A 14,277-nucleotide genomic window follows, 5' to 3' on the forward strand; every position below is an offset into this window, starting at 1 on the left:
TACATAACACGAGCGGGCGCGGGTAGGAGTTAAATAATAATTTACGATGCTTTTAGGGCTATAACTGGACACTAATTATCTCACAATAAAAAGAAAAGCAAGTAAGAGCTATCGATGTGAATGTATGTATTTTATCTACAAAATAGCGATTCTTTTTTTAAGTCGCGTTCTCGCACAAGTTAAACTAAATAAAAAATAAATAACTATCCAATACGATCATCACTTTTTTGACCAAAACGCGTACTAAACTTCATAACGATAGCTAATTAATATCACAAGAATTGATTTAAAAATTTAACTTTACTGTAATGTTACTCGCTTCCGCTTAACAATGTAGTATAAGCTTTAAACGAGTTTCGTAGTTGAGTGAACGGGTTTCACTCCTCTTGATTGAAACCAGGAAGATATTTCACTATACATTCACCTTTACGATTATAACTTTTTTTTGTTAATAATTAAAAAAAAAAACAATTATAATCTATAACAAATGCTCTTCCTTATTAGTTAGGAATAAAAAAATAAATGCAAATGGACAGTTCTACTGTGCAATTTATTTAAGTTTTTAACAGTAACTACAAAGCAAGTAGGTTTTTGATAAATTACTATTTGAAATCTTTAGCCGTTTATATTTCCAATTTACATGTAATAGCTGGCTTGTATCGAATTTTGCAAGATTAAGGGCCTGTCCCACCACTGCCTGACAGAAGCTCAGATATGTTAAAAATGACGTCACTGTCAGGTACGAAACCCGATATTTCCATCACATATTTTCACTTAAATTGTTATCAGATAATTTACAATTTGGTGAGACAGGCCCTTAGGCGTTATTAGGAACGGGAACTCTGACTTATGAGATGTTTAACCTTGCCACATCTATTCTTTTATACCTCGTGAACAAACGTATAACGTAGGGATGTCAGAGTAAATTATCGACAAAAATTGTGTGGATAGACTATCAATTCCGCAATAGACAAGGCCAATCAAATGTGCCGGGTTCGCGACCCAATACAGACTACTTCCATGATAAACAACTTATAAGGATTCGTTATTTTCCCAATGACACGCCATCTTGTTTTACAGAGCGTGGGAAGCCCCTGGATTTATCAAAACTTATTAAATGATATGCACTATTCTTAGAAATACTTCTGTTATTGTTAAAAAAAAACCTTTTTATTCTGAGTAATAAACAGACAAAAACATTCCAAATATAGTTTTCTTAACATGTGCAAGTGGGGCTGATATAATGAAAAAAGTTATCCTGCTTTAGTAAAATCTATAAACAGTTTTGTTTATAATTATTGCTTAATAATTACACTTATCAAATGTACCTAATTGGGCGATTTCCAAGATCAAATCGACCGGGTCAGACGTAATGTAAATATTGGCAGTTCTAAAAAAAAATAATGTCTATGTTACATGCCAGTCATTATTTTTATGTTCGCCATTATTAATTTCTTATTTTATTTTTAACCAGCTTTCGCCCGCGACTCCGTACATGTCTAATTAAAAAAAAAAGAAGCAAGTACCCTATATGTTCTTCCAGAATATCCTCTACATCTATACAAAATTTCATAGAAATCCGTTCAGCCGTTTAGGCTACAAACTCTAACAAACATCCATCCATCCATCTAAACTTTCGCATTTATAATATTAGTAAGAAGTATGAAGTATGATGTATGATATATGTGCCTAACTTTTTGAATTCTAGAAACGTAAAAAAATCTTGTGATATTCATGCAGTTTAAAACGAGACATAAGCTAGCCGTTAGCAACAAAACAAAAATTAACGAACGACAATACGATTGTTTAATTTTTAAAAATTGTAAATACCACAGAGGTTGTTCAAAAAAATTAAACAAATAACAAGATCAGGTCCGTGTAAGAGTTAATGTCAAAGGTTGGTAATATAATTGTAATAAATATGGAGATACGCGCATAGTTGCCGATTGCGCGCTGATGAAATAGGGGCGTGGAGGCCGGGCCTCCGCGCGAACTTTGCAACCGGCTGATAGCAGTTAAAGAACGTTTTCACTACGCGAACATTAAGCAAAAATATACGCGAATCCCGTTTTACAGAATATAGAATTGGTATTCTTTTCTTTCAAGTAGATGGCGTTATTTTTCACTTTTAATGAAAATACTAATATCATTACAATTAAAGGCGGTATGAAGTTAAACTTAGGAATAAACTGACTATAAGCAAATATTATTACAAATATTTAAAGCTGTAAAACTTTTAAAGATTGAAAATAAACGAGTCCCAAATAGATTATGTAAAGGAGTTAGGTCTATCTTTTATTTCGTCTTCCGTCATTTGTCAGTTTCTGGCTTTGAAAAGTGTCAGTATTTAATAAAACCCGCTAACTGATGATTAAAACTGTATAGGGTGAGGAAACCATCTGAAATCATGTGAGTTTATATCCACCGTTACGAATAATCATCGTTTACATTGACTCCATAAATAAAAAGTTTACAACACACAACGTTCTTCTTACAACATTCGTTTAAAAAAAATTTCCCGCGAACGCTCGTTTAGTGAAAACACAAAGACTACGTCACGATGACACGTGTTTCCGTACTCTGCCAATATGAACTTTAACAACGACATTTAGTTGGTTATTAATAGATATGGAACTCGTTTTTGTGAATTTTATTAATCGATATTGTATAAAACCAGCGTAAGTCTTCGCAACAAATATTCAAAAAAATAACATTAGTATTTGTAGTTTGTATAAGAGGCATAGCAGGAAAATTTTACGATAAATTACATAGACATTTATAAAATGTCAATGATGTTACGAATACTTTCTTGCTTTTTCGTGCTAGCTAAAATTGGAGGATCTAAGCAGTAGTTCTTATCATAAAGTATGAGATAAGAATGATTTTTCAGCCTTAAAATAAATTGCCAGTATTAAAATTTTGACATGACACTTGTAGAAAAAGTTTTAACATATTTAAAAAAAAATGTTCATTCTATTTTATAAACGTTTCAACAGATCGACTATTGAGACGATGTAGCAATAATTTGCCCTAATATTCAAATTTGAGTTGTTAATTTATACAGGGAGATATGTAAGTGGGCAACCCAAGGTCTTGTGAAGGCAAATTCTCCAAGAAACAAGAACTTCTCAGTGTATTGTTAGAGTTATAAAAAATCCGGAAACGGAAATGGAAAAGTCTGACCTTTACGTAATAACTTTAAACACTAGGTAAAGAAAAAAAAAGAAAAATTATCATACAAGTGACTTACTTTTTTGTTAACCTCGTAAATATAAGCACCATTTTCACAGTCGTCTATTGATTTATTTCTGTAACAAAAGAAAATAAGTATTATAAAACATCTAAACATTACTTAAAAGGAAAAAAATTTTTTTTACGAAAAAGTTGAAAATCCTGATAAAGATACTTCTGTTCTCACATCTTCTAAAGATTTCCCTTAACTTTCATCTGCATCTATACTTTATAAAGTATATTATAAAAAGAAAAGATTTGGATTTTTGAATGTATTGAAATAACTCAAAAACTACTGGGCCGATTACAATAATTCTTTCACGATGAAAGGTAATTTATCTGTGAGTAACATAGACTATAATTTTACTATTTACTTAGTTCTACGCAGATGAAGTCGCGAGCAATAGCTAGTAAAAAATAACAAAACTTCCTACTTGACATGTCTGATACGAGTTGTCGTTGCTATTATTAAAAAATATATAAAAAAGTGAGTTTCTATACATCCGGATGCAAATTAGTAATTTGTATCATCTGTTACATTTGCGTTTTATAAATCAAGGTTGCTTGAATGTGATAAAAATACATTTAAATAACAATCTTAAAACAAAATGATAAGATACGATATCAAACACTTCACTATATTAACTCAAATTTAAGTTACTTTTTAGATATTAGGTAAATAACTGAACTATAAATTGCTGAAGAAAATTAAAAACAATTTTATCTTCCGCATTCTTCCGCATGAAATTATGAAAATTTTATTATTTTGTTTACATTTGTCAAATTATCAATAGCAAATGTCAAAATGACATGATATGATGACAAACTATGGCAATCTTACTTCCTTGATGTTGGCAGCTTGCAGCATGTGGTCCCTTTCCCTCATTAGGGGTTTTAACCAATTTATTTACCCCTGAGTTTAAATGCGTGAAAATATATAGCTTAAAGGTTGACGTAAATATAGGGATTTTAATTAAAGAAAGAATTATTCAAAAATATGCTGTGATTGCTGACAACTTACGCCACAAAGTAGTGTGTGTTTACGCTTTATTATATTAGTATAGTATAGTATAGATTAATAAAATAAGATACCTAAAATATTTACTAATTTATTGTTTAAAAAATTGAATTGCAAAAATGATATTGCGTTCAAAAATGAGGATATCAATAAATGTTTTTAGTAAATACTATAAAATCTTAAAATAGTCGAATATCTTTAAACGCATTTTTGTTTTGTTAAAAAAAAACACTTTTACCATGCTATTTATGTTAAAACTGCACCCTTGCTCACTTTCAAGTTATAAAAATAAAATTACGAAATGTTGTTTTAGGTCAGTTACACTCGACTTTCAACGACGTCTACGGTTCATACGTTTACTTTTCCTTTTACTTCATTTCGAACTAGATGTTGCTCGCAACTTCGTTCACGTGAAATTGTTATAAATAGCCCATGTTACTCAGTGATAACGTAGCTTTTTAATGGTGAAAGAATTTTTGAAAACAGCCCATTAGTTTTTGAGTTACATACAAAAATACAAATCTTTCCTCTTTATAATATTAGTGTAGGTATAGACAATCAGGCACTGCTTGAAATACTATAAGCATACATAGATATTATAGACTTCTGCTCTAGGTTTGAACTAGGAGACCTTTCTTACGAACAAAATTACGTCAGTGTTGTCATATATTATACAAAACAATGTAATATTTCGAAAGTTGAATCTCTTTTAGACTTTAAACTTGTAGGGCTATAAAACCTTATCAAAGGAATAAAAAAATGTAATCGAAAATCTAAGTCGAATTTGTGAATGAATTATTTACGACAAGCTTTTGCCTGCGACTTCGTCCGCGTGGAATAAAAAACATGAAACGCGAGTATCCTATGTGTTTTTCCAGACTATGTTCTACATCTGTGCCAAATTTCATTCACATCCGTTCAGCCGTTTAGGCTACTAAATCTAACAAACATCCATCCATCTAAACTTTCGCATTTATAATATTAGTATGATTTGTCAGGACAACTAACTAACTGACGAAGTTTACTACTTACCGGTAACATCCGTCAATAGGCATTGTTATGAGGGATACAAAGATCTTTACCCTGCCTTATCCTGTCTTGTGTAAGAAAACGTGACTTTCTTTCATAAACAAACGACACACGACAAATCATCCGCACTGCATTGACGTCAATGCGGATATCGTACGTCATTTGTTGCGTTCTCTATTACATTAAAGAAACCGCGTATAAGATAAGTAACCGATCCGTCACTGAGACTTCAATGTGACGTGATAATGGACACTTTAGTATACCAAGGTTAAAATTTCCCTTATTTTGATGTACAAACTATTTTCCGCATGCGTTACTTCCGTAGATTTATGATACAGTTTGTGTGTGTTTAAAGCAAACGTCGATAAGTTAATCTGATGCAATGAAATAATACAACTCTTCGTAAACCATAATAAAAACAGTAGCTCTAAATAAACCAGACTCACTGCTATAGGGTTATAGGTAATTCGACATATTCCCGTAAGGAGGTGATGGAGGGGATAATTAATGATTTTATAAAAATGAGTCAATAATCTAAAAATCATGGTAACTCAAATATAGTTAACTTTTGTATAATGATAAACAAGTGATCCCTTCTATTACCTCCTAACGGGAATACGTCTAATTACCAATAACCCTGTATATAGATTTCTTTCGAGCTGAATTATTTTTAAAAGTTATTACTTAGTAATATTGATAGAAGTAAGTAAAAAATTTATATTAGTATCATGTCAAATAGAATCAATTATTTGAATACCTTAAATTAAGGGATCTAAGCAGCAAGAATGCTTTCACATTGCTTCAAAATACTTAATCTCTGCCTATCCCTTTGGGTCACTGTATTAATGTTATGTTATATTTGAAATTATTTATAAACGTTCTCTTTGTATTTGCAAATAATCTAGATCGCAACTCCGCGGGGGTCATAAGAGAGCATCTTATCTGAAGGTCCTCACTATCAGGTCTTGTTGGCACATTACATCATGCTATTATAACTGTCACGTGTAATTCGAAGTGAAACGGTAAACAAGTCATTGATTTAGATCGAGTGTTTTAGTAAATAAGTATATTATTATTTTCTTCTGATGACCTTCGTAATTATCTTTTATAGTTATCTTGCAGAAATATAAGCACTTAATTTGTAATTTGATGTTCCAATTTCAAACGGTGATCTTTTTACCATAGACAAACATGCACATATGACTTGTAAATCTTACTAATATTACAAATGCGAAAGTTTCGATGGATAGATGGATGGATGTTTGTTAAAGTTTGTAGCCTAAACGGCTTAACGGATTTCAATAAAATTTGAGATAGATGTAGAGGTTTGTCTGGAAGAACACATATGCTACTTGCATTTGTTTTGAGTCGCGGGCGAAAGCTAGTTACATATATTTTCGTATTCTTTCACAATTTATTCTGAATATCTAAAATGGCCGCCACGTATGGCATTTTATGTTTCTTTAATTAATTTAGGCGTTGGAATGAAGCCACTATAGTGTATTCTGTTGTTACAAATTGTCTTGTGTAATATAAACATCATCAACTGCTCCTTATCCCTTAGTAATAGTAAAAACAAGTCTACAATATATATATAAGTCATGCAATCGGTAAGCCAGCCTGACAACTAGGCCGGAAAAAACCAGACTAAACTCTGCTGGTAAAAACTGTTGCTCGACAAAGTCCTGATGATACTAAGATTGTTGCTATTAATAACCATTATACTATTCATTTTTGTAGTTATGGACCATTTCTGTATTTAGATTTTCTTCCCTAATTGTATAAATGTTGCTATTATTAAATTCAATCTAGGATTCAATGCGTTAATTCTAAGTTTTTCGTTTTAGAGTTCGATGTTATCGGTGTGCGGAACTATTGTTATACACAATATAAGATACGTTATACAATAGCATTTCTAAGCCTTACAAAAGGCTTCTTTGTATCCTTGGATCGCATGTTATGTACGGTCGGGATCAATAATCCCCGATAGATCCGATAATTCTTTCATTTAAATATGAAACGGAGTTTAATTTGATCGACGTCTAAGCAATAGATCATGTTTTTCCATTGTTTTGCAATCTATAGATCTATTATTGGAAAAAAAATGGATTTAAAATACATTGGACAAACATAAAATGACTCCAAATCGTATATTCCGGTCGTTATGTAAACCGACAGTACAAGTTAACTGTTAATCGTAATTAAATGTAATTATTTACTAATTGCTGGTTAAATGTTGATATAATTTGGCATTCAGTTGTCTTATTTCGATTTTAAAAGTCAGCTGCAAGGATAAATATTGAAGAAAGGTTGGATAAATGTTTTGGAAATGTAACGTTCTGGTTGAAATGTTTTGATAACAATGAATATTGCAGTTTTGATAACATTAAAACTGCAAAAGAGGTAAATGTGCAGTTTGTAGTAATTTCCAATTACTGTAATATTTGTGAAACGAAACATATTACTTTTAAATATTAATATAATGCGTATTACTGCACTTTAAGAGCATTAGTTAAATTGTAAACGTCAATTAAGATATTAGCTATAGATAATGATATGTCCCGTTGTTTGTAAACATTATTTACTCTATGGTATAACAGTAGTGTTGCAAACGGGATATGAAAGTAGGTAAAGAATGGAAATTATAACGCTCTACTTCTTTTTACATTTACTTCAATAAATAAATCAATCACTGACTCATAAGTAATGAAAAAAAACATAATTTTTGGAATTCAACACATTATTTTTAATCTATGCATAATTAACTATTATGGTAAATAAAAAATACTGGCATGTTATAATTTCTGCATCAGACTCGTTATAAAAAAAATGAAACAAACATACCTCGTCTGTCAAACGGCCAGTCAACTCGGGCTAGTAATGTCCCCTTGGTGTACTCGTTTCTCCTGACATATAGTTTCCCGCGCAAAGATAATGCGCGCCAACAGAGACGTGATGCGAACGTTAACGTCGATTGCACACTGACTTGTTATTTTCCATTCGAGATGGTCGAAAAAAAATCTGTCACGCTATCACCAAGCTATCGAAAAAGGTTGATGTGAAGGTCAAGATTTCTTTGACAAAATCATCAATCAATCAATCCCTTTTGTTTTAGCGTTACGGAATAAACCAGTTATAAATAGCGGTGCATGTTACTGAATGCGGAGTTAGCGAGCATACGACCAACATTCTAAAGGTTTCTATCACAATTTGACAAGCTATTGTAAAATAACATCACGCCCGTAACATCGATGGATAAACAGAGAGAGATCGCAACATCTATCAATGCTAATAACAGATTTTACCTTCAATTTCAATATAGATAGAGGGAATACAGTAACTGTATTTATATGAGAGATTCGGAAATAAGAACATACCATGGTTTTACCTGTCTTTAGTACTTATGGGCATATTTATGCCAGAAATTATTTATACTGAAATATCTGTTTTAATACGTTCGAAGTTATTTACTAAAATTCATACATTTTCGCAGATATGAACATAGAAATCATTGTACAATACTTTATCAGTGTATTTCTGTTTTTAATGATGATGTTGAAACTATATAATATAAATATATCGCAAATGTTTTTCTGCGTTCTAACATTGAATAAATATTATTATAATTTAATGGAATGACGTAAATATTTACAAAGTAAAAGTGGGAATTACGTGTTTGTAAACAAGTAGAAAGTAATAATAAATTGTACTATAAATTATTTAATATAATGAATTAAAGCTTAATGGCTTTTGACTTATTTTGCGCGGAGTTCAATAAAAAAATGTAGCTAATGTGTTCTTCCAGACACTTCAGCTGTTCCGGAATTACTTTTTAACAAGCATCCATCCATATAAACATTCGCACTTATATTAGTATTAGCTTTCGCCCGCGACTACGTCGGCGTGGAATTAAAAAAGTGAGTAGCCTATGTGTCCTTCCGGACTACCCTCTAAATTTGTAACAAATTTCATCGAAATCCGTTAAGTTGTATAGACTACAAACTCTAACATCCATCCATCTAAACGTTCGTATTTATAATATTAGTATGATGACGAGTGGAGTATTATTTTGATACAATAGATAGGTTACTATCTATCTGTATAAAAAATAAGGAAAATAAAAAAAACTCTGCAGCACAATGACTAATAGAATCTTATCATAGCCTTATAGTAGATATGAAATTTTAGATTAGATATTTATAATTTCCTTTTATCCATCATAAAGTTAATAAAACATAGATTTCTGATTTGATTTACTTATAAAAAAAATTAAGAATTTGCCGCAAAAGCTGTTGTTTACTAAAATGTCACCGTTAGATTGTGAAATTCGCCTTTAGTAAGACAGATTCTCAATCATCATCTTTCTCCATATCCTACTCCCTTAAGGTCAGCGTAACAGATCTTTGCCCACAAAATAACTCTATCATACGTCATCTCAGTCATCACTTCCTTCTTGATCGTGTCACCTTACAATCCATCTATCTCTTTCTAGGTCTACCTCTACCGGTGTACCACACTCATAACTAACGTTCTCCTTGTTATATGCGATTCAACTCTCCTCATAACATGCTAACCTTTTACTCCTTACCTTCTCTACCAATTGGGTTACTCTCAAACTACAAACAAATTGTCAATATTTTTTGTGAAAATCGGTGTAAGGTTATGTTCATTGTTAGGTTATAAATTGACGTTCACTAATGGTCGATGACATGTAAGACTTCATTGTTAGTCTATTTTTATAATGGAATGTTAAGAGTAGAGGGTGGCCAAGATTACGATGCATTGTGTAACGCGCTACTGATGTGTGAATAGATATGTGTAATGTGTACTAGACTTACCTTTTTCATATACTGGGAAGACAGTGATAGCATTGTCTGTTTACGTATATTTTCATACATCCAAGAGTGGGTGGCGGTAGGGATTCGGGATAGCGCTGTTAACTATAACTGATTTACCATGACAATTTTTAGATCTAATTGCGTGTTCAACTTTCACCGAAATGGGTAGGAAATTAACGTCCTTAACTATATTGTAAATGTGTCGTAGTATATGTAGATGTTTTGTTATAGAAGATGTATTACCTAGTCTGTAGACGGCGGTATTCAATCATCATCAAGGACGATTATCTTATAAAACACCTGACAGCAGGAAAAGATAATATATTGTGCAATATAATTGCTTGCATTTTGCTACAGGGGACTCACGCAATATGTTATGTAGCAAAACCAAACTCACTATACATGTGCAATGGGGAAATACGTTGTATTCAAACAAGAATACAAATCTTTCTTTAGGAAAGCATTGCTTCTGGAGGTCCTTGATAGCTGAAATATCAATTATTAGTAACAATAATTTACTATTTATTTTCCACAGGCGCTTTAATTTTTATTGTCTTAAATTTTGCCACATGAAAACCAAAGATTTTAAAATGTGAAAAACGTTTTAAATATCAATGTAGATAAAGGTTAAAGAAACTCTTATAGATCTTGTAAACACATAAATAATAACACACAATGGGTCTGTGACAAAGGACGTGTGGCGCCATCTGTCCTCTCGCACGACCATTGTAACTGCACGCTGGTAAAGGGCTATCCGATCAAAGGAATTTTTATTTATACATTTGAAAACACATTGTAGTGTGACCATTAAGTTTTTGTTTAATTCGGAACTATGCTAAATCGTGAATTGTTACTACAAGCTGATCTTTTAATCCGAGTAATTTAAAAGAAATTAACTGATTGTTTTTGCAGCGTAAAAAGTTAATGTGCCAAAATTATGTGTAATTATTTATGCCAGACTATTTAGTACTAAGATAGAAATGTGGGTATACGTAAATTATATTAAATATGAGTAAATTTTTTATTGCTTGGATGCGTAACGTACGAACTATAGACAGACTGGTTCATATTCTCTTGATAGATTATTTCAAAGTATTTGTAATCCCTCTATTCTTCTTTCTATACACAAGTCCGGTTCATAAATCCACGCCTACTTTCCGCCAATCGCTTCAAATGCGCAGGACAGATACAAAATATTTTCATATAAAAAGGTACGTTTGCGATTCTCTTGCAAATATGTTGTTGAACTCTCGTGAGATGTTTAGATAATTGTGACAGTGTTTTAAAATAATAGCGATGAAATATAAAATTCTTGATTAATTTTTTGAAATTAGTTTTAACGGCTATCATTATGATGTTTCCGTGCAGGCAAGAAATGTTTATTTTAGTAACTATTTTAATAATTAATTTTAGTAGGTATCAAAACATCTTTTACCAATTGACAGGGTTCCAATATTTTGTTAAAAAACCAGTCTAAACGATTTATTGATTTAATCTGTTTAATTAGGAACCTAAGTCCAAATACTAAAGTTATTCTAATAAATCTATAATTGTTTTTGGAGATAATCTGTTTTTGGTTATTATTTATATTATTTTCAACAAACTTTAATTGTTTCAAGTGATACGTTGGTTTCCTATATTAAATAAATTTTGTGTGTTGTGTAGAGGTGTGCGCGTGGTGCTGCTGTGCGCGCTGGTGGCGGCGCTAGTGTCGGCGCAGCTCACGTTCAGCCGCGACTGGAGCGCCGGCAAACGCGCGCCCGCAGAGACACACTTCGATTGCAGCCAATTCGCACATATTTGTCGACAGTTTATTGTAAATATACCATTTGTAATTAAACTAACACTACAAATATTTATACAGATCTGAACATACCGCTCACAGTACCTAAGTTCTTAGAAGAAATCTGGTTCTTGAAACTGTTAAAATTAAAGTTTTTTACAGTCACTACAAGTCATGACATCGTGAGTTCTCACCTTTAAAAATATATTTAATCCATATTGTTTTTTTATGAGAACAGTGTAAATATGGTTTTCAATTCGTTTTTTGGCAATTTAAATTCATATGTGGCGAAAAGGATCAATTCGAATCAAAATTATGCTTTTCGTCTAGTTACCGCTACATGTCGCTTTATTCTAACGCTAAGATAATTTTGTTATTTGCTACAGCACGACTTGAAGCAGTCTTTTGGTAAGGTGAGAATGAACAAACATCGCAAGGCTGAGCGAGATGATCTCTCCTGGGACTATGAGGATGATGAAAAATGAATATTTTATTAATTGAAATGTAAAAATATAGTAACCATATTATGTATAGTGGACATATATGAATAAAGTTGAAAGCTTCCAGTTATAATTATGTATAATTTTGCTTAAATGCATATATGAAGTGTAAAGGGCATGTACAAAAATATTTTTTTTTCGAAATCCAATTAGTTTCAACTAATATTTTATAATACTTTTATATATAAAAGATAAAGAACGAAAAGTGAAACTAGAAACATATTTATAATTTTTTTACTGAATCGCCATTCTGTTTTTATTAGATTTTAAAAATGTACTTTTATTCTGCGGGTTTTGCTCACAGATTGACACTAAAATTTTAGTTGTAACATAGAAATAAAGTTTCTGAAGCCAAAATAAAACTGGACCGCTAGTAATAATTTATTGATGTATATAGTAAGGAAATTCACAAAGTTGATTTTAATTCTGGCTCTACTTTGTAACTTCCGCCATATATTTTTCTTTAGAAGCTGTGATTTCGAGCTGTCAAAATCACTGTTTGACGTGTCAACATTAGCTGTCATACTTTGACATTGCCATTTGCATTGAAGATTTGTTGTTTTTACTATCGCTTCTTTAGACAAAAAAACACCTAAATCCATGCTAAAATCCAGCTCTTCTGTAAACTTTTTTTTAACAACACTTTCTTAGATCTTCGGAGTAATAGTTAAAGTTGATTTGCTAAAGGTTTTATAAATAAAAAACTCATAGACAAGCTTATACAATTTATTGTACTCATTTGATGATATTTACACAACTTAACATTTAAAATTATTGCAAAATGATACACATATCATTACTAGATGCGAAAAATCCGCGGTAAGCTTTTGCTTCCGAAGAGTTTTCTGTTCGGAACTTTAAAAAAAAAATTAAAAATCTTATCTGTTGAATCCACTGCCGGAAAATTTGTTTTGTCATCTCTAGTGTTTCGTATAGAATGTGTGGGATGACCTTGTCTATAGACAAATATTTCGACAGTGGAAACCGACTGTTATATCAAAAGTGACGTAAAAAAGCCTTCACTATAACTTTTCGCATGATACCATAGAAGTATAGAAATAATGAACACTGAAAATTTGTTATCTAATAAAATTTAAAATGATGACATAATGTGTAAAATTACCGCGGATATTTACAATATAATTAAAACATAAAATTAACTTATAAAATTAAAATGTTTAAGAACAATTGAATAATTTTTTGATTAATTATTTTTTCACGCAATAAAATGTTATTCATTGTCATATTTAAAAGAATCTAAATTACATTTGAAGGTTCTAAAACACGTAAAATCATTAATTCTATCAAGTTATTGGAATATGCGTATTGATAAATTTTACTTCAATTGAAAATAATCCATATATTATTTAATTAATCGTAAAAACCTGGAAAATATAGTGTAACCAATTTCATCGTTAAAATTAGAGTTAAAAAAACTGTCCTGTCTAATGTTTAGTAAGACTATGACATTAAAGTTCTACATTAAAAAAAATAAAAACTACTAATTATGTTGCATTTTAAGATATCTAACTCTAAATAGACTTATTAAAAATTAAAGCAAAAACCATATGTATGACATTATATGAATAAAATGTAAAAATATATACGAAATGACCTCTCTCTTTCACTCTTGTATATATTAATAGTTTTGTCTCTTTCTAAGTGAGACGCCACGTGAGCAGTGTGGTTATAAATTGCGAAATAAGTACTTCTGTTTTTTTTACACCGACTTCTATAAATGGATAGGCCATAAACAAAGTATTTTGTACCTTTATGAGTTACACTAATTTGGCGTTGATTTTAGTAAACTAATCATTGTGCTAGAATTGTTAGAAAAAAATCCAGGTACGTTAAGTTAAGCTGGTTCTTAGCAGTAAT

General features: G+C 31.1%; 2 protein-coding genes across 2 annotated transcripts in view; one reads left to right on the plus strand and one right to left on the minus strand.

The window, feature by feature from the left end:
- LOC106111863 (phosphoenolpyruvate carboxykinase [GTP]-like) overlaps positions 1–8,280 on the minus strand; it is a 19,150-nt gene extending 10,870 nt beyond the window's left edge. Inside the window, exons 1-2 of the mRNA XM_013294029.1 lie at positions 8,123–8,280; positions 3,251–3,308 (exon numbers count right to left, since the gene is read on the minus strand). Of these exons, the coding sequence (XP_013149483.1) occupies positions 3,251–3,282 (32 nt within the window). The 5' untranslated portion in view covers positions 3,283–3,308; positions 8,123–8,280. The remainder of the gene's footprint in view (positions 1–3,250; positions 3,309–8,122) is intronic.
- The window catches only part of LOC106111868, a 14,133-nt gene extending 1,625 nt beyond the window's left edge, over positions 1–12,508 (plus strand). The window contains exons 3-4 of the mRNA XM_013294033.1: positions 11,782–11,932; positions 12,286–12,508. Coding sequence (XP_013149487.1) covers positions 11,782–11,932; positions 12,286–12,384 — 250 coding nt within the window. The 3' untranslated portion in view covers positions 12,385–12,508. The remainder of the gene's footprint in view (positions 1–11,781; positions 11,933–12,285) is intronic.
- Positions 12,509–14,277: the final 1,769 nt, after the last annotated feature.

The sequence above is a fragment of the Papilio polytes genome, unplaced genomic scaffold, assembly GCF_000836215.1.
Source record: "Papilio polytes unplaced genomic scaffold, Ppol_1.0 DF824146.1, whole genome shotgun sequence".
NCBI classification, from domain to species: Eukaryota; Metazoa; Arthropoda; class Insecta; order Lepidoptera; family Papilionidae; genus Papilio; species Papilio polytes.